At 33.2% G+C, this 22,089-nt stretch overlaps 1 protein-coding gene across 6 annotated transcripts; it reads right to left on the bottom strand.

Annotated features, from left to right (window-relative positions):
* Positions 1-17,934: 17,934 nt before the first annotated feature.
* On the bottom strand, positions 17,935-21,306 carry LOC136220173 (uncharacterized). 6 transcript variants are annotated; one of them, XM_066007921.1, is made up of 9 exons: positions 21,051-21,302; positions 20,470-20,832; positions 20,023-20,159; positions 19,704-19,865; positions 19,506-19,556; positions 18,988-19,053; positions 18,819-18,891; positions 18,298-18,354; positions 17,935-18,234 (listed from the first exon to the last, which is right to left on the bottom strand). In XM_066007921.1, the coding sequence occupies exons 4-9, from the start codon at positions 19,746-19,748 to the stop codon at positions 18,014-18,016; spliced, it is 513 nt and encodes a 170-aa protein (XP_065863993.1). In that variant the 5' UTR covers positions 19,749-19,865; positions 20,023-20,159; positions 20,470-20,832; positions 21,051-21,302; the 3' UTR covers positions 17,935-18,013. The 6 variants fall into 6 exon arrangements, 1 of the variants encoding a protein (XP_065863993.1); XR_010684406.1 differs by having other exon boundaries at positions 18,298-18,891; positions 21,051-21,306; XR_010684407.1 differs by having other exon boundaries at positions 18,298-18,891; positions 20,470-20,589; positions 21,051-21,304.
* Between the last annotated feature and the right edge of the window lie 783 nt (positions 21,307-22,089).

The raw sequence follows: 22,089 nt of genomic DNA, 5'->3' as shown, positions 1-22,089 counted from the left end.
ACTGCCAAGGCCTGGGCAACGCCAGGGCAGTCCCTATTCTTGGTGAACTGATCAGAGTTCATAGGCCCGATATTGTGTTTTTGTATGAAACTTTGGTCTGTCCGTCCCGTATTGAAGTCATTCGGCATAGATTGGGGTTTGAGAGTTGTTTTGCTGTTGATTGTATTGGGCGAAGTGGAGGTATCTGTGTGTTTTGGAGAAAAACGAATATTTGCTCCCTAATGTCCTTTTCAACCAATCGCATTGATCTTACTATTCACGATTCTCTGAAGGGTGATTGGCGCCTGACGGGCTTTTATGGGTGCCCGAAGAGAGCTAGACGAAAGGTTTCTTGGAATATTCTCAAGAACCTTGTTGTCGCCTCTCCTCTCCCATGGGCCATCCTGGGGGATTTTAACAATCTTCTTTATCATCGGGACAAAAAATGCCTTGTGGATCATCCGGAGTGGTGTTTCAAAGGTTTTCGTGATACTCTTTCTGTCTGTGGTTTGAATAACTTGCCTTTAATGGGGTATCCGTATACATGGATCAAACATCGTGGGAAAAGCAATGAGGTTCAGGAATAGCTTGATAGATGTCTGTGTACTGATGAGTGGCTTGCGCGGTTTCCAAATGGTAATAGCTCCAATTCAATCGCTCCAACTTCTGACCATTCACCTATAATGTTGCTGACTGATTTTATTGAGGCGCCGATACCGCGGCAGTTCCGGTTCGAGCAGAAATGGATCAGGGAGGATGGCCTCCGCGGGATTATGGATACGGTCTGGCGAGAGAGCGAAGCTGATCCTATGACAGTGAGACTTCAGAGAATGGCGGGAGCAGTTGGTCAGTGGGGACGGAACAGAAACTTAGACACCCATCGCACTATCAGCCAGCTAAGAAGTCGACTAAAACATTGCAGGGAAGGAAATGATGGAGCTGATCCGAATTTGTTCGAGAAAACAATCACGGAACTGGTTCAGACTCTCCTCCAAGAAGAAGATCATTGGAGGCAAAGATCGAAGCTACTCTGGCTTCAGGACGGGGATATAAATACCAGATTCTATCATGCTTTTGCCAACGGCAGACGCAAACAGAACCATATCGGGAAACTTAAGGATGCTAATGGTAATTCGATCTGCAACACGACTGAGTTAAGGGGAACAGCAAAGTCGTACTTCGAAGGGATTTTTTCAGCAAGCAACAGTGATTGGAGGGGTGTTGTCGACCTGATGCAGAGAAAGGTGACTGAACAGGATAATGAGCTCTTATTACTCCCTTTTACAAAGGATGAATTCAGGAAAGCCCTCTTTGATATGCATCCTGACAAAGCGTCGGGTCCGGACGGCTTTAATCCTGGCTTTTATCAACACTTCTGGGATCTGATCGGGAACGATATTTTCAAAGCTGGAACCTCCTGGCTTGAACAAGGTATGCTTCCTATCGGTCTAAACAATATGATCATTACTCTAGTGCCCAAATGTGAGAACCCGGCTGATATGTTTGAGCTCAGCCCATTGCCCTGTGTAATGTTTTGTTTAAAATAATCTCAAAAGTCCTTGCAAATCGACTGAAAGCTACACTGCCCTGTATTATAGCTGAATCCCAGTCTGCATTCATTAAAGGTCGATCTATTCTTGATAACGTGCTAATAGCGTTTGAATCAATTCACAGTATTAACAGAAATGTCACTAGGAAGAAAGGAAGTGTTGCTGTGAAAGTAGACATGAGTAAAGCTTACGATAGAGTCGATTGGAACTATTTGTGAGAAATTTTGTTAAAATTGGGTTTTTCTGAGAAGTGGGTCAGTATGATTATGATGTGTGTAACTTCTGTTCAGTATATGGTAAGGGTTAATGATTCACTGGTTGGTCCTATCATTCCTGGGCGCGGTCTAAGACAGGGAGACCCCCTCTCCCCCTATCTCTTTTTTATTTGCGTTGAGGGTCTTTCCTCTTTGCTTGCTAATGCGGAATCAAGGGGAGTTTTACACGGCTGCCAGGTTTGTATAGGGGCACCATTTGTGACCCATTTACTTTTTGCTGATGATGCCTTTCTTTTCTGTCGAGCTGATATCGCTGAAATTCGGGTTCTGAAAGAACTCCTTGTATCTTATGAGAAAGCATCTGGTCAGGCTATCAATTTTATGAAGTCGGGCATAATGTTCAGTCGAAATGTGGCGCCCGAATTGGCTCAGGGGATTTCGGCTATATTAGGAGTTGATAAGCCTTTAAACACTGGGAGATACCTAGGTCTTCCTTCTTTAGTTGGCAGAACCAAAAAAGCTTTTTTTGCCCACTTCCGAGATAGACTCTGGCAACGTCTACAACGATGGTGCGGCAAAGGTATCTCAAAAGCAGGTAAAGCTACGCTTATAAAAGCTGCAGGTCAGGCCATCCCTATTTACTTCATGAGTGTTTTCCTTCTCCCTATTTCCACAGCGGATGAGCTGCAGAAAATGCTCAATTCATTTTGGTGGGGTAATAAGAAGTTTGGTGAGCGAGGCCTAAATTGGATGTCTTGGGAAAGATTGTGTGCTCCGAAGGCGTTCGGAGGGCTGTGATTCAGAAACTTTACTGCCTTCAATCTTGTTATGCTGGGAAAACAAGGGTGGCGCCTTTTCTCCAACCCCACTTCGCTTGTCAGTCGAATTTACAAAGCTAAATACTACCCTAGAGGGGATTTTATGGGAGCGGCTCTCGGGCACTCTCCTAGCTTTATTTGGCGAAGTATTTGGAGCTCTTAGTTGATCATCAGAGAGGGTGTAAGGTGGAAAATTGGAGATGGAAATAGTGTCAATGTATGGAGGGTCGCTGGTTAAGGGATGGTAATAATAGCGTTATCCAAACACCAATGCTTGAGGGGATGGAACAGCTAAAGGTATGCGACTTATTCATCCCAAACTCAAGAGAATGGGACATTGAGTTACTGGAGGAGTTATTCATTGCCAGGGATATCAGAGAAATGCACAAACTTCCCCCCCGACCTCAGCACACCAATGATGTACTAATCTGGCAAGGGCACTCGTCTGGTCGGTATATAGTTAAGAGTGCGTATCATTTGGCAACGACCCTTGAGGGGGGAGAACGGTATCATGTTGGCGGGGACTGGAGGAAATTATGGTCAGTAGAGATCCCACAGAAAGCTCGTCATTTTAATTGGCAATTGTCTAGAGGCTGCACCCCAACCCGTGTTAATTTACAACGAAGAGGGTTAACAGTACCAACCGAATGTGTGGCATGCAATGGCCCATGGGAGGATGACTGGCATGTGTTCATTGAATGTGATTTGGCCAGGAGGGTATGGCACTTGGCGGGTTTACTGGATCAGATCACGGCTGTGGCGAGGGACAGCAATAGTTTTTCTGACTGGTTTTTTTTGTGCTAGGTAAAATCACAGCAGGCAGCCTTGGCCCATTTCTTATGCGCCTATGGAGTATCTGGCATGCCAAAAATTTGAAACTTTGGTAGCTCACAACGACAACAGCAAAGCAAATAGCAACAGTGGCCGATAATGTCCTGGACAGCTGGTCTCGCACGCAAATCATGAAGAAATCTACTGTCGTAACGCCGGTGAGCAGAGGCGGTGGTTGTCCGTGTCCTAGTTGGCATCCCCCGCGAAATAACGTCGTCTCCTGCCGTACAGATGCAGCATGGTTTGAAGAGGCAGATTCCGCGGGTTTTGGTGCAGTTATCCGTAACTCTAGTGGCCGTTTTGTGGCTGGCAGAACGGAAAAGCTAGATTGTTGCCCACTAATTAGAGAATGTGAGGCAGAGGTGCTACTTAGAGCGATGAAATGGACGTCTGCGCTGAACCACAGAGAGGTGATATTCGAAACTGATGCTAAACAGGTCGTCGATGCAATTTATTCAAAGGTCGAGGACGATTCTGAATTTGGAGACTTGATCGCTCAATGTCAAATGGTACTAGAAGATAATGACTCTTACTCAGTCAAGTGGATACGAAGGCAAGCAAATGAGGTGGCCCATGCTTTAGTGCGGTCGTCAAGTCTCAACACTTGTCTCAGTTCTTTCAATTCAATTCCGAGTTTTATTTTGCCTAATTTGTTACATTTTTACCATGAAGTGGTCTTTGATTAATTCATTCTTTCTTTGATTCAAAAAAAAAAAAAATGCATGTGTACTGCAGGGCCTTAACTTAGATTTAACTTAGGATTCTAACTTACATTAGCCTAGTCCATTTCCTTTAGCCATTTAACGAGTAAGAATGGTTAGTTATTTCCATTAGTTATATTTTAATTAACTCATTTTTACATTTATCAGTACAATTTCATTCATCTTTTGATTAGGATTGTATATTAAATGGTCTTTTGGTAATTATTAGCTTGATTTCATTCCGTTAAAAAATTTCCCGAACTCGTTGCAATATCCCGATCACTGTAAATAATCGGCCTCAGTCTTTGTCCGAACTACGCGTAAAATGATTAATCCGAAGTGTTTCCTTTGATTTAACCAACTCGTTTTCATGTCATGTAGCATATATATATATACGTGTATATTTCCTTAAAGTTTAGCACTAATTTTATTTTATGAATTTATTCATACCTAATCCGTTAGATTAAATAGAATATAAATGCATCGTGTATATTTGATATACGCAAATAAAACGGTTCGAGATGTTATCTCGAATTTTAATAAATCCAACTAGATTCAAATTGATGTGGAAACGTCATTTGAAATTATAAACAAAAACATTTAAAACATTTCTTATTAAAATTCAAATCATATGTATCGTATATGTGATATATGTGAAATAAAATTGAATTTTAATTCAATAAAATACGATTATGTGTATGTTATATGTGTAATTTAAAACAAAATTACTTCAATTCGAAATGTTATTTTGAATCAATAAAAGATAACCAAATTAATTTGAATTGATGTGAAAACGTCATTCGAAATCAAAACCAAATTAATTCGGATCGATGTGAAAACATCATTCGAATTCATAACCATATCAATTCGGATCGATGTGAAAACGCCATCCGAATTCATAACTAAATTAATTCGGATTGATGTGAAAACGTCATCCGAATTCATAACTAAATTAATTCAGATCGATGTGAAAACGTCGTTCGAATTCATAACCAAGTTAATTCGAATCGATGTGAAAACGTCATTTGAATTTATAAATCAAATTAATTCAAACTGATGTGAGAACGTCATTTTAATTTATAAATTAAATTAATTCAAATTGATATGAAAACGTCATTCGAATTCATAAACCAAGTTAATTCTAATCGATGTGAAAACGTCATTAGAATTCAATACTAAATCCAACAAAAGCACATGTGAATACTTGGTTTATATCGACAATTCAAGGCAAAACAAATAGCAAACACATAATATCACAATAGTACCGATACGTCGGGCGGGGTAGGGTGAGATCGCATCTCTTCCCTACACGTAACCGGAAAAACGAACTTAAATCTCTCCAGAGACCATCCTTACCAAACCTAAGCTACACAGAGTCAATCCAAACAGATAGGGCGACCAATCACGCTCGTACATGTATTTCCAAGTGATGATTGGTGGCGACTCGAAACCTTAAACACGAGAAAGGCAGATCGAGTCGGACATGCACCCCGACCTGCAAAAACCGGAAGCTAGGGTGCGACAACGGGAGCACGGGATGTACATAATAATTAACTCTGAAAGCATTAATTAACTATATATAGATTTTTTCAAGAAGAAACAAAACTATATATAGAAAATAAATAAATATATATTTAGGAGGAAAATAAATATTTATTACGTATATTAATTTAAACTAGTATTTTTAATGGATACGAGTATTAAGCAAGACGGAAATAATAATATGTACGATGTATTCTTTTTTGATGAAATGTACGATGTATTCTTAATTGAGTAACGAAATGAAACGAGTAATACATATAATAATAAAGAATATGAGTAAGACTATTTTCATGGATACCCTATATGTTGTCCTTATATTCCTCGAGCATATAAAGGATAGTAAATGCTATGCTTACTTTGTTTTTAACACACCAAGTAATGGTACTTTGTTAAAAACAAAGTAACCATAGAAGGCACCTATAAAGGATAATAAGAAAATTGTATGAAATTGATTATATATAATATAAATAATAAAAAAGGATAATTGTATGAAATTGTTTTTTTTTAATTATTATCTTGCCAGAAATTACGATAAACTAAGACTCTATTCTTTTTTACTGAAATTATGTAAATTGAATTGAACTGATCAAATTGAATGTTACTGAACTGAAATAATAAATTTTATATATAAATAATTATAATTATAATAAATAATGATAAATTAGATATATAATGATAAATAATAAATTATATATAAGCTATAATAAATAATAATAATAAATTATATATAAATAATGATAATTATAAAAAATAATGATAAATTACTGAACTGAACTGAGTATTACTGAATTAAACTGAACTGAATACTACTGAACTAAACCGAATGCTATTGAAGTGAACTGAAATTACTAATACCGAAATTAAGTAACAAAGAAGAGGGCCTAAACCCTAATGTTTTTGGTTATTTGTTAACTTTGTAGGTGGTCAGTAATTGCTGCAAATTTAAGAGGAAGAACAGACAATGAAATAAAGAATTACTGGAACTCCCATTTAAGCAGAAAAATCTATAGCTTCACGAAGTCTGAAACCCTCTCCACGACCAGAATTATAGCCAATGTTGGAGGGCAAAGAAAATCAAAATCATCCAGCAAAAAGAATCACAAAAACCCGAAATTAGCAAATTCCACTGAAACCCTAAAACCCATAGAAAAATCATCATCATTTTCTTCCTCTTCTTCATCTTCTCCATCTGATCAAGAAAATCAAAAAATGGGTCCAAAGATTGATCAAAAGGAAGGTTGTGATGAAGAGGGTATAAATGAAGAAGAAACTGAAGTTTGGGGACCATATGAATGGTTAGACAGTGAAATAAATCGCCTTAAATATGCTCTTCAAACTACTGCTGAAACCATTGATGATCATGACAAAGAAAGGAAAGACATTGATGATCGTTTAGAGAGAGAAAAGGGTTAATACACATATTTACCCTTGTGTTTTCTGAGAAAAACAGATTTGCCCTTAAAGCAAATAAACCCACAAAATTATCCCTGAATTTTTCATAAACCTGCAATTATACCCTAATCTGACGGAGCTGCTAAACGTCGATGACATCAAACCTTCTTATCTCCAGAAAAACTTCAGAAAAGAACAATCAATCACAAACAGGAAAAAATATGCACATTCAATTTCGATTAAAAGCAAGTTAGAAGAACAGATTGGTCAAAATTCATTTTCATAAAAGCTCAATCAACCTAATAAAATGGCGTCTAAACGTCCTAATTAATCCAAAAGCAATAGCAATAGAAAACAATAAGAAACCAAATGAATTTTGATTGTCGTCATCCAATTTTTTTGGAGACAAAAAGGTTTGATGTCATCGCCGTTTAGCAGCTCCGTCAGATTAGGGTATAATTGCAGGTTTATGAAAAATTCAGGGATAGTTTTACGAGTTTATTTGATTTAAGGGTAAATCTGTTTTTCCGCGAAAACACAGGGCAAATATGTGTATTAACCCGAGAGAAAATACGGTTACTACTACTCCTGCTACTATTACATGGAGCTCTAATGGAGAAAGTGGAGAGTGGAATAAAAATTATAATGATAGTAGAAATTATGGGTCACCACTGAATTTAGAATTTAGAATTTGATGAAGAATTAATGTGTGGATTTAAGTTTGATTGGGATGAGAGTGATGATAGTAGAAATATGGAACTATGGGAGTTAATTGCATAAATATGTTTTGGAGTTAGTTTTTAAGAAGGTGACTTAAGTTATTTTGTTTTAATAAATTTATTAAATTTTTATTTTTATTTCAATAAATTTATTTGTAATTATGTTAGATAGAAAAAATCACATGAATAATGATATAACGGTAACGTTGGAAATAATTCGTTTTACGTATTACATGATAGAAAACAATAATTCGCACAATATATATATATATGAGGACTCAGGTGAACATCTCCCTTATGTGAGAATGGTTCTTATGCGAGAACACTCATTAATGACATTATTGTAAATATTTTGTTATTTTTAAAAACAACTGCCGTTCACCCGTGTCACTCATGTGCGTTCAGTTATTCATCGTCGCTACGCCAAAAACCCCTTCATATGACGGTTAAAAACCGTCATCCCGCAAGATAAAAAATTGTCACGGGGCTTGCTTCCATCTGATGGTATTTCAGATGACGGTCGTATTCTGTCATCCGTAATAGTCTCACATGACATCGACCAAATAGCAACCTTCCATCTGACCACTAATTATATGACGGTTTATCTAATAACAACGGTCACTGAATATATGTTCTCATTACACATTTTTAAATAATCTGTCAAAATATTAAGTTAAAATGAAGTTGTTATGTTAATATTATGACGGTTTTTGTTTTTTCGACTGTCATCGTAACGTAATTCACATGATATAATTTGTATTAAATTCTGTCGTTGGAACATAATTAGTATAGCGGTTTGTTACCAGTTCTGTGTCGTTAGATAGAAAGTAAGATGACATTTTCTTATAAGAATTTTATCATTGCTTTTTTTATCTCTTTCATAAACTTGTATGTATAATCAAAGAAGATTGCAAATAATGTACAAATAACCTTTATATATAAAAATAAACATGTACAAATGTGAAGATCACAATCCTAACCAAAGGTTTCTCATTACAAAGCTAACATTTAAGTATATAAGAAGCCTAAACACCTAAACATTGAATCTCATGACTTGTTATGTCCATCCTTTGCAGGTTCTTCCATCCCTTTGCTCCCTACAGCATAACATACACAAGTTAATTAAGTGTGATCTTCAAAGTAATAAAGATAGATGCTTGAAATATCGTATTATAACAGAAAATGCTGTAAAATGCTTCAAATCATGGTAACTCGCATAAAAATGTTACAACTATACCAGTTGAATTAATCTCCTCTGCATTAAACACTGAATTAAAAGTGTTTAAGATACTAAAGTATCTTTTCTAACACTAAAATGTGAACAAGAAAGTGGATAAAGAGAAATAGATATTAACTCGTAGATGATAGCCATCAAAGTTGTACCCATCTCGACCGCTGTAGACATTGAGTCGAAGAACCTATGAAGAAAACTCACGATAAGCAATTGAAACGGTTGATTCCACTAATATAAAATTCAAAAAAATCAATAAACGTTAAAAGACAGAATCAGCAATCAATCATGGAGAACCGACGTTTGCGAGTCCTATGAGTAAACTCGGTTTCTCTCGTTAATATAGAAAAAAGATTTTTTTTTTTTAAGATTTATCGAGTGTCCTCCCAGTTTTTATAGCGGGAGGACCTAGGGTCTAGACGTCACACCCGGACGCTGGGTGTACGTCCGGCGCGGGGCGTGACGCCCAGCTAATCGATGGACGTAACGCCCAGCAGGCTGGGTGAATGCTCAATAGGCAGCTGGGCGTTATTCGTATTTATTTATTTAATTTCCATTTCGCATTTAAATAATTTTTTGGCTTTCGGTTTAAATAAAAATCTCGTTTTAGGTCCCAATATGAACCATGGCCCGATTTAAGGGTAGTTCCGGACCAAAACGTTGTATATCTATGGTTTAAAAATATTTTAAATTAATGTTTTAAAATAAAACGTCGTTAGAATATAGTAGATCTAAAGGTTTTTAATAAATCTGAAAAATGTAGGGACCAATTCTGATATTCTGCCATTTTCTGTCCGTAAAAGCAGTTTAGTGACGGATTTTCTGTCACTAAATCTGTTGGAACTTTTAAAACCCCATTTTACACCTTTTTTATATTTGGATATATATATATATAATTTATTTATTAAATTTATTTTTATGGTATATGATTACTAATTGTTTAATATTCATTGATTTTATATTTGGGGTTTTATTTATACTTAGTTTAGTTTTTAAAGTTTTATATATATGTACATATAGGTATATTAATCCAATAAATACTATATTTCACATCCTTTTTGTAGAACATTTTCGCCACTTTCTTTACAAATTTTTGTGTTGATAATCTAAAAATGTCTGTTTATTTGGATTGAATTTGGTATTTGATTTTTAAGCCCGAACCCAGTCTGATTTACAGCCTTATTACGCCCTCTCTTCTACAATAGATATCATTTAAAGTTAAGATACGAGAATTAAGAAATGTAATCTATACTATATATAATTACGGAAGCAGAGAGAAATGAGAAGAAGTGTTTTAGAGGTCTTTTTGATGAGTTGTCAATGTAGTAAAAAATCAGATTAAAAATATTTAATTAATTAAAAATAACAAATTTATATTTATAATATATTAAATAATTACTAGCCTATTAATTAAAATAATAAAAGAAAGCAAGAGTTAATTACAGTGACGAGTCTATCAAATGAATATCACGCAAGGTTCACATGTCCAAATTTTTTACCATATGGAATACATTTACATTTTAACTCAACCCAACCCAACTCTGCTTTTATTAATATCAATATTCTCAATGGTAAGTAAAATTCAACATGTGACATTAATTTCCATGTCACTTTTTTTTTTATATAGATTCATCATCCTGTAGGAATAAAATTGAAAAGTTAATTACAGTGACGAGTCTATTAAATAATTACTAGCCTATTAATTAAAATAATAAAAGAAAGCAAGAGTTACGGGAAGATGAAAAAACACAAAGCAAAGGAAATCCAAAAGTCACAAATAAACTTCTATATAAAGCATGATAGATAGTATTCCACCATTATATTCATTGGTCACGATAGATAGTATTATATTTCTGAAGGTAAATATTCGATTTTTTTCATATGTTATAGTTATTTTGTTCTCAATTATGTTGTTGTTTTATTTTTATTAAACAATAATTGTTATAATTTCATCTTTCAGATTCATTTCTATTGTTACCCAGGTTCTATACCTCTCGCTATCTTATCCATGTTTTCTTTTTTATTTGTCTTTTTTTTCCAAATTGATAGCTTCAATTGAAGAAATCCGACAGAAATAGAAGATGCATGAACAACTAAAACCGGAAAACACAAAAGTGTCAAAAATTACAAGAAATTCTTATGTTTCTCAAGGTAATTATTCGATTTTTTTCATATGTTGTAGTTATTTTTGTTCTCAATTGTGTTTCTGTATTCTTTTTATTAAATAATAGTCGTTATAGTTTCATTTTTCAGAGATGAAATTTCATTTCTGTCGTTACCCAGGTTCCATACCTCTCGCTACCTTATCCATGTTTTCTTTTTTATTTGTCTTTTTTTTTTCAAAATGACTAAAATAAAGATTTTGTAAATTTGTATTCTTTTTTAGTATATGTTGCTAGGTGTTATCGTTTCGATTGCTAACTCTTAACTAAAATTTAGATTTTCGGCTTTATATGAACTCAATTTTTGGCTTTCTCAATTGTGTTGTTGTTTTATTTTTATTAAACATCTGTTGTTATAGTTTCATCTTTCAGAGATGAAATTCCATTTCTGTCGTTATCCAGATTCCATACCTCTCACGTTTTCTTTTTTATTTATTTATTTTTCAAAATGACTAAAATAAAGATTTTGTATATTTGCATTCTTTTTTAGTATATGTTCCTAGGTGTTATCGTTTTGATTGTTAACTCTAACTAAAATTTAGATTTTTGACTTTTTATGAACTCAATTTTTAGTTTTAATTGAAGTTAGATTAATTTTTCTAATTCGGAACATGTTGAAATCCACTCATTTTTTTAGTTTGAGTTTAGCTAATTGATATGGATTGTATTTTTTTTTTATGCATTTTGGTACAAATAGATATAAAGTTTCACACGATAGTTGTTCATTGAAGTTTGAGACATATTAAATAAAATATTAAAGAGATATTGGAATATTATACTTACAATGAAGTTTATTTCAATATAAATTATGTTATATTATTATTATTATTATTATTATTATCAAGAAGTTATTTTTTTTACCAATTTTCTAGACAAAGAGATTGTAAGCATCTAATACGCTTGATAAGATATTTATTCTTGAAGAATGTGGATTATGCTAGATACGAATTCAAAATCAAGGTAAATAAAAATAAATTTTGATGTTCAAAATCCTAAAAATGTACATTAATTATGGATATTGAGATAATTACTTTTGCAACATTGGCTTATATAATTTTTAACTATTATATTATAGTTTGTACAAAATTATTAGTATTTTAAGAGTTTTTAACAGATGAAAATGAAATATGGTCACCAAATTATTGAAAAATATTAATTAAGAAAATATTATTATTTGAATCTCTTCAAATTCTCAAATGTTGAGCATAATTATTCTAATTAATATAATTAATTTCACATATTAATTATAAAACGTTTTTTTTTTGTACTGAGTGGTTACAATTGCGATTTAATTCTATTTAACTAAAATTAATTTATGGACTTAATACTTCATTAAGAAAAAATAAAATGTTTAATTAATGGAAAAAAAATATTTTCACTCTCCTCTTTATACGTTTATGTCTTGACATTCTCTCTTATTTTCAAAAAAAAAAAAACCCCCGAGAGGAAGATGGTTCTCTCCTAATTATCTTTTTCGTCCCTTCATTTTTTTTCAATTCTTTTGTTTGTTTTTCTTACTTACAAAATTCAAGAATATGTAATTATTAGAAAATATTAATAAAGTCAAATAAGTGATATCTGCGAGTATGGCTGATATTCTATATAGTGAAAGAATGAAGAACAAATTGATCGAATGTCTTGATGAGATATTACGAGATGAAAATAGAAAAAATCATCATCTTACACTGATTCAATTAGATATATTAGGTTAATTGTAGGAGAATGAATAATTGAATTCGAATACTTGGTGATCATGAAATTCCATCAACCCAAATATTTATCATCAAGATGAATTTGTGACTAATTCTTACGAATTTTTTTTTTATATGTAACATATTGAATTGATAAAGTTTCTTCATATGCAACATTAGAAAAGTATTGATTGTAATAGTTTATAGAATAATATATTGATGTTGGTTCCATTTTAATATAGATTGTAATTCTTTTGTATCGTAGATATAATATTTAATTTTAATTGTAGTTTAATTCAATTTTTGTTTAACCTATATTGTAATTCTTTTGCATCGTAAATATAATATTTAATTTTAATTATAGTTTAATTCAATTTTTGGTTTTTTTATTATATTCTAATATATTTCTTAATTAATCTGCTATTTTATTATTATTGTTTCACAGAATATTTGGAATATGAAAATGTATTAAAATTCCTAAAAAGTACAAATCATTGAATTTTGTAAAAATAAATAAATCATTCATCTTTAGTTAAAATTCTATAAAAAAAAGTAGTCAATTGTTTTTAAAATTATTTAATTTGAATTATCATTAAAAAAATATATATTAATTTCAAATATACATAATATAAAAAAATTTCATAGCATGATATAAAATTATTTAAAAGTAAATATGTCAATTTATTTATTTATCCAAATTATATAAAAGTTTCATACCTCGTGCATCGCACGGGTTTTCGACTAGTTAATTTTAATTAAAATACTTTGTTACGTATCTTTGTATATTAATTGCATTCACTAATTAATTTTTATCTATTCCTAAAATAATAAAGCAATTTAAATAGGGGTATATTTGGTAAAAATGAATTAATGTGTATGGATTGAATTAAAACGTCGTATATTATGGAACAAAAAATTGTTTAGAAATACATCAATTGTGGAATAGAAGCAATGTTATCAGAACCGGACTGGACATCAAACCGGATTGATGACTGGATCATGGGTCACTTGGTCGAACCGGATGGCTCGGATTGGTCGAACCGGATAACGTAATAAATAAATAAATAATATTTATATACATTAAATATATATAATTAATTTAAAATTATTTTTATACATTATATATATCCAAAATAAATTATAAACAACTTTTGGTTTGTTATTTTTTTGTTAATTTGAGTCTTAAATATATAACGAATAAATTAAATTCATACCAAATTGAAATATATCAACGTATTCTATGCCATAAGATCTTTTTAAAAATATATTATAAACTCAAAATGGATAAATGATGAATGAGAAATTGATGCTCAAAGTGAACCACTTGAAATGGTTTGGAAGAAGACAAAATGAAATTAAACATTTACATCCCACGTAGGAAAGAAAGAAGAAACTTAACTAGTTTATAAGTAAATTGGCTTTACAAGTCTTTAACCAATTACTAGGGAAAAGGCTCTCTCACGCGCAGGGGGTGCAAACGATTAACCATTGGGTTAGGGGCGCACGTGGGCGACGCGAATGCCATACAATAATAAGGTTCCATAACTTTGACCCCTTTTACTATTAATTTTTATTTTTCACTGTGTTAATTCTTTAATTTCTGAAATTATTTCCCCGCCTTAGAATTATTTCCAGCCCGCCCGCCCGAAAAATCCAAATTGCCATCCCGCCTAACATTTCAAACGCGCTTTTTTTTATTTGTAAAGACCCAGTCCCGGGCAGACCGCCGGATCCCAGTCCAACCTCGGGTCACTCCGGTTATTTCAGTATTGAAATAACCGGACAGGCTCGGATCGGTTCGACCGGCCGGTCTAGTCCGAGCCTGATAACATTGAATAGAAGGAGCATATTACGTGTAATAGTTACCTCTAAGTCTAAGAATTTATGAATAGATATAGTAAGGGAAAAAGTAATTTATTTGGTTTGACACATTAAAATCATCTATCGGTCAATTATAATTCCATATAATCTCACACTTTAAAAACAATTGTTTCCATTCATGTACCCATAAGTACTAGAATAATAAAACTCCAAAATTGATCCTGTTTATATTTTAAACAAGTTTAATTCAAAATCTTAAATATTAAAACCTTGTTTGATAATCATTAAAATCACTTAATTTATAAATACTTAAGTGGTTGAAGTTACTTATTTACAGTGGATTACTAAACCCAGCCATGAATTCCCACCCCTAGCCCCATGAAAAGACCAAACTACCCTTTACCCAAAATTTGAAAAAACATAAAACCTCTCAAATACCCTACACACTCTTTGATCAAATCCGGACTAATTTGTGAACCAAAACATGAAGTGTAACAACAACCGTAAAGGGAAAGCGAAAATAATAAGATTTACCGTTTTTGTTTTTTGATTTAAGCTTAAAAATTGAATCTGTGGGTGATTTTTTAAAAACGCCGGAATCGCAGTCGAGCGTATGAACATCACGCCCGACCTACGGTTCCGGCGTATGAATATCACGCCCGACCTGTGGTTCGGGCGTGAGGCTATCACGCCCGACCTATGGTTCGGGCGTGATGTTCATACGCCCGCACCATAGGTCGGGCGTGATGTTCATACGCCCGACCTATGGTTCGGGCGTGATGTTCATACGCCCGAGGGGTTTTAATTAATTTAATTAATTTTTTGTAATTTTTAGTTTGTTTAATTTAGTTTAACTAAATTTTTATGTTGTAAATTTTAGTTGTTGTAAATTTTATTTTGTTTAATTTAGTTTAACTAAATCTTTATTTTGTTAATTTTAGTTAAATTTTTATTTTGTTAATTCAGGTATTTACGGGTTAAATTCAATAGCGGACTAATTTTTTTATGGGTTTAATTCAACAGCGGACTAATTTTTTTACGTAACAGGTATTTACGGATTTAATTCAATAGCGGACTAGCTATTTTTTTTGCTCTCCCGACACGGTGAGGCGTGTAGCGATCACGCCCGACCACACGGTGTGTAGCGATCACGCCCGACCACACGGTGTGTAGCGATCACGCCCGACCACACGGTGAGGCGTGGGGCTATCACGCCCGACCACAAGGTGAGGCGTGATAGGCACACGCCCGCGTGTCGGGAGAGCAAAAAAAAAATAGCTTTTTCCTCCCCAAAACCCATGAAAGGGTATTTTCGTCCTTTCACGGGGCTAGAGGTGGGAATTTGGGGCTGGGTTTAACAACACCCTATTTATATTAAGTGTGTTTGATAATTTCAATTTTTCGAATATTAAAATCACTTATTTTGATCAGTTAAAGTATTTAATTTTAAATTTTAAATTAGAACTTTATCGACTAATATTTTTATATTCAGGACTTATTTTAAGTATTTATCCAATTGTTACATCATTCAACATTTTTTTTTTTAACATTTAACACTTTTAATACTTATAATATTCAATATTTAAAATTCACTACTTAATTTTTTAGCGTTTAATTTCTAGTTTTATTAAACATCACTTTAGTAATAATTTGCTCACTTATGCAACCGATCAAGAAAATGATCATCTACGCTGTAGAACACGCAGGTAAAGATGTTGAAGAGCTTAATAGCATCATCATAAGCTTTTTCAAGTGATAGTAGCTCAAGTACATATGTCTATATATTGCCATTGCTCTCCATTTTAGAATTCATTTTTGGCACTTTTGAAAGTATGGTCATCTAGTTTTTTTGGATGGTATTTAGATGGCAGAAATTTATAGGTCATTAAGAGAAGATTTGAGGAGGTTCTAATAGGAAATTTTTTGTTGCAAATGCTAGTGGATGCAATTAAAATAGGCCTAATATACAAATAACCTCTTGAACTTGTTTAAATGTTGCAACTGCCCCCTCCAACTTTCAATTGTAACAATTTACCCCTTAAACTTGTCCAATTGTAAAACATAACCCCAAATTGGGAATTTTTTTACCCCGTACTTGAAGCAACCGTAAAAACATTTCCTCGGATCCGTATCACGCCAAATATCTGATTATCACACTCCACGAGTGTTGCAGCTTTTGTATTTCACGTGTTTCTTCAATTGCAGTCCATGTCAGCAATTTGAGGGGTTATGTTTTACAATTGGACAAGTTTGAGGGGTTATGTTTTACAATTGGACAAGTTTGAGAGGTTATGTTTTACAATTGGACAAGTTTGAGGGGTTATATTTTATAATTGGACAAGCTTGAAGGGTAAGTTGTTACGTACAATTGAAAGTTCGGAGGAGCAGTTGCAACATTTAGACAAGTTCAGGGGTTATTTGTGTATTGGGCCATTAAAATATGTAATTTTTTGTGTGGTTGCAAATGCTAGTATATGCAATTATTATTAAGAATTATATTATACTTCATTTATAACTTTCAATTTTTTTGACATGACACTATTATTATTTTTGTAGTAGGATAATTACTTGCAAGTCTAAATGGAAAGAGTAATGGAAAATGTAATTTGTTCAGTTTCATCTTTTAATTTTACACATTAATTTGGCACATTGACACATTAAAAACAATGTTTTCATCCATGTCCCTAGTTATCCGGTCTCGATACCTGCCATGTATTTGGACGTATAAATTTTTTCCTCTTGAAGGCTGATGAATATGGTCACCATATGGAAAAAAAATGAAGATTATCAATATATCAAAATGGTTCACTACAAAAAAAGAGGCTTTTAATGAGAAGAAAAATTATCATTAAAAGTCCAAATATTCTCGTGAAAGATTTTTTAATGAGAATTATTACTCTCATGGCTCCCTTCATTACAGGGGTCCCTTACTAAAAGTAATTATGAGAATAAAATATCTTCTCATTATCACCATATATAATGAGATTAATTGTTCTCGTCATAAATTTTTATAATAATAAAAACTCTTCTCGTTAAATTGTTTACAATAATTAGAATTATTCTCATTAATTTTTTATATAATAATTAAAAAAAATCTTCTCATTAAATCTTTTATAATGATTCAAAAAACCCTCATTAAAGATTTTATCATGATAAAAAAAATATTTACATTATATAATAATATTCTAATTATTAATTATAAGAATACAATTCAACGAGAAACAAAATGTATTACATGATCAGTAATACCATACATCTGATTCAAATTAAAATTTAGTGCCCATATATAAATTGTGTTTCCCAGTTATCTGATTCAAAAAATTCGAAGTCTCATACAAATTCCTGTAGTACAACAATAATATCAAAATTCGATTAAATACATACCACGACCTAGAGGATTCCCTAACTCAACAACCTCTCTACATCCCAAAGCAGCTACAAAAGCAAAGGTAATTACAAAAGGGTTATGAAAGTTAATGTTGAGGTGCAAATGGTATGCTTGGCTCAGTAAAATCCTACTGCTAACCATTTTCCCATTATCTGGATTTGACCTGCTAACTAGGCTTGAATATGCCTTCAGATCTACAAAACAAAAATCAAGTCAAGAAATGCAACGAAATAATAATAAGAAGTGAAAGGAAATACCTGGAGGATATGTGAAAATCCCGCAATATGTTTCTATCCAAGACAGACCCCCACACCCTGCTCCCATGATCAAAACAGTTGTATCAGGACCACTCTAATCATACAGAGTTAATGAAACAGAGTTAATCATACAGAGTTAATGAAACAGAGTGAATGAAAGACTCTAAGCATACCTTCTGTTAGTAGAAAACAAACTGTTACTTAATCTAAAAACTAATAAGGCTATTAAAAGTACTTGGCCTAAAATACTAAGTATATATCTGTTAGAATTGAAATATGTAGTCTGGATCTAAGAAAACTGTTTGAAATTATATGAAACAACTGCATTTCAAATTGGTTTTTCACACTATAACATGCTTCAATGACTTTAGAACAAAATAATAGCCACAAATACAGAAAACCTCCGAGAATGACTTGAAAACTGTCAAAGAACATACAAATTGCACCAGAAACACACAAAAAAACCAAGCCCATGGACCCAATATTTAAGTTGCATAAATAGAGATATAAGTAATGCATACCGGACGTGCTTCTTGTAAAGCAGCTTTGAGAGACGTGCTTCTTGTAAAGCAGCTTTGAGATCCTCAAATACAGCTTGTAGACAAATAGCCATTAGACGCATTTACAATTCCCGCTCCCTAAAAGCGCATAAACAGAACTGGCAGAACGAGATAGAGAGAGAAAGCTTACTAATTGCAAAGTTGTTCTGCTGATATACTCTTCAGGCAGCCATGACAGAGATTCAATTAACAGAACCTGCAGATATAGTAGAATAAACAATAAGCCATTTGACATATGAAATGAGAAACACATTATGATGACACTTGATTAATGGAACTTGCATTATTATGATCATGGTGGAGTTAGCACTACAGCATATACTATTATATGTACAAACAAAAAAAAGCACAAAAGTATATATGCTCACAAAAGGGATCTAAACCAGGAAATTACAAAGAATTAATGGGATCAAATCTAGAAAAGGAGAAAACTCAAAGAAGCAAAAACCTAGTACAGTCGATGAACAGAGATCACTGTTAGAGAGTTAATTTTGATCTAGGTCATGAACAATAACATCGAATGGAACTTTGAATCTCAGAAATCCACTTGACTAAAATCTAGATCAAAACTACATGTCGTAAAGATCCAAATGAAAACAACAGAACATAATCTAGGGAAAAGAATCAATTTAGGAAACTATATCTGACCTTCAAGAAGTTGGCATCTATATTACCAGCAACAGCCCTAGCCAAGAACATCTTCCCAATACCAGAAGGTCCATAAACAAGAACATGATGATTCAAAGAGTGAGAATTTGAGTAGATAAATAACTTTATCCTAATGGGACAGCGGCTAACGGCTAACAAATTTTTATACAATGCAAGAAAAGACAGAGATGTTGATACCTTGGGAGGCTTAATCCCAGCTGTGACGAAAAGTTCAGGATTCATGCGCTATAGCTCAATTGATTCCCTTAATTATCTAATTTGGTCAGATACACCACCAATAGCTGAGTAGCTAATATTTCCAGGATCTTCAGGCCACATGTTATAAACAACTGCATCTACCTGTTAGTTCAAGGTACATATTACATCAAGTCGCACTTCATATAACAATAAATAAGAAATCAAATACACTGTTGACTTTAGAAGAAAAACGAACTACCATTGACATTTCTTCAATTTGTCATGCTGCCAGAAAAGAATGAAAACTCGGATTACTTACCTCTCGTGGAAGAGCCGGCATGATTATGAGTGTCGTCATATCAAGAACCACTCTAGTTCCCGCAGTTAGCTTTTCCTTGTCCACTTTGCTGCGGCATCCCACCACATAACGGGGGCCACTGCTTGCTTTAACAATCACTGAAACATTATAGAAGTTGCTCACTATATAATTATCGGTTGTCTTAAAGGTGCATGAGCCAAACAAAGGAGAATAGTAGAGATTATATATGGAATCAAAGACGGTATAAGCAAGACCTATGCAACTTATCCAATGAAAAACAGTCAAGCCGGACACAAAAGGTCCAACTAAGTTATTCTCAAGAGTCAAGTCCCAACATTTTCAAACAAGAAAATGCAGCCAAACATTACATGTATTTATAAAGGTCCAGCTTAGAAGAAATGTGAAAACTTCTGTTAAAGGGAAACATAAGAATGGAAAGGAACTTACAGCGTTCGTTATCAAGAGGTCTCAGAACTTCTCCAATGATCTGACCAACACTTTGAAGAGATTTCAAGTCATCCTCTGTTTTGTTGAATTCTTTTTTTGCAGATCTCAGGTTCTCCCTCACTGTACGAACACAATTACAACTCAGTATCCCCAACCGAGTCACGGCCAATTAACAAAGGCCCAATTTCCCAATTAGAAGCCTTTATGCAATTCTATACATAAAATCAAGTTTCATAGCACATTATAGGGTTCCAAAAATTATATTGTTGAAGTGGAAGGACTAGCCATTGATTATAGTAATAAACAAAAAGAGGAATGAAGCCAACAGGAGGGCAGTCGCGATAGTGTCATTAGTGTTGCACCCTGTATCCAAAATGAGTGGAAAAGCCACCGTTAATTACAGCACATCCAAACCTAGATGTGATTCTCAATTATTTAGGGTGAGAAAGTGAACGACAAGCTCGCTAGAGAGAGAGAAATCTATTAGATTAAAAAAGAACTTACAACCAACAATCTTATCAGAGACGACCGGAAATTAAAAAGGACCTAAATTAAAAACTCAGGCAAAGGAAGAAGATAACCTCAAAGTCGAACAGGAAGGTCGAACAGAAGCCAGTCGAACAGAAGACGGGAAACAATGGAAGGGGGCGCTCTTCTTTGAGGCAAGTCGCATACTTACTGATGGTGATGTTGAGGATTTAGGTTTCAGTAAGAGGAGTGTAGAGGAGATTTTCAACTCGATTGCACTTTGGCAGTGATGTGAGAAATTTGGGAATACGGAACAAAATTGGCTTAGGGAGTTTGTCTCGTGTTTTGGTAAAAACGATAGAGGGAACCCTAAAAACGATGGAGGGAAGGCTAAAAATTAGGGGGGAAGACATGGCGCTAACTTAGAATATTTGGGGAAAATTTTTCAAAGAAACTCTGAGGGTAAAAAATGTTATTAATATTATAGTAAAAATATATAATGAGAATAATGAATAGTAAAATTTAATGAATTTGTAAAATCAGAATATTAATGAGAATAAAATTTAATAAATAAGTTTTTTTAATATTAAAATTAAAACATATAATTTATCCTCATTGAAATTATTGAGATTATATTGTTAATGAGAATATTTTGATATTCTCGTTATTTTTTTCTCATTAATGTCCAGTTTTTTTGTAGTGGTTTTTTATTTTTTTATTTTTTTTGTGTTTTAATTTTTTTTTGTTTCTGCGTGATTTAAAATGTTTGAATTAGAATATTGTTAAATGTATGCGAATGGCTTATCAAATTTATGTTTTGTTAGATTGTAATTTATTTTTTTTTGTATTGATTCTTCATAATTATCAATTTATTGATTAATATCTCTATAAATTAATAAAATTTTATGGCCCCAACATTATTAATTTATAGAGGTTTTACTATATTTGTTTATAGCTGGGCTGGACTGGGCTAAATTCGAGCCGAACCGAATTGAGCTTAATACGTAAATACATTATCTAAGCCCAATCAAGCCCATACTATTTTCTCATTGGGCTCAACTAAAGCCAAATCAAGGGAGCTACTTTCCATGCCCAATATGGACAACTTGCTTAACAAACAAAATCTTAAAGAAACAAACCAAAAGAATATTA

This window comes from Euphorbia lathyris, chromosome 2, assembly GCF_963576675.1.
Source record: "Euphorbia lathyris chromosome 2, ddEupLath1.1, whole genome shotgun sequence".
NCBI lineage: Eukaryota > Viridiplantae > Streptophyta > Magnoliopsida > Malpighiales > Euphorbiaceae > Euphorbia > Euphorbia lathyris.
Note: the sequence above shows the minus strand (reverse complement) of the source record. Positions and strands in the feature narration are given on the sequence as shown.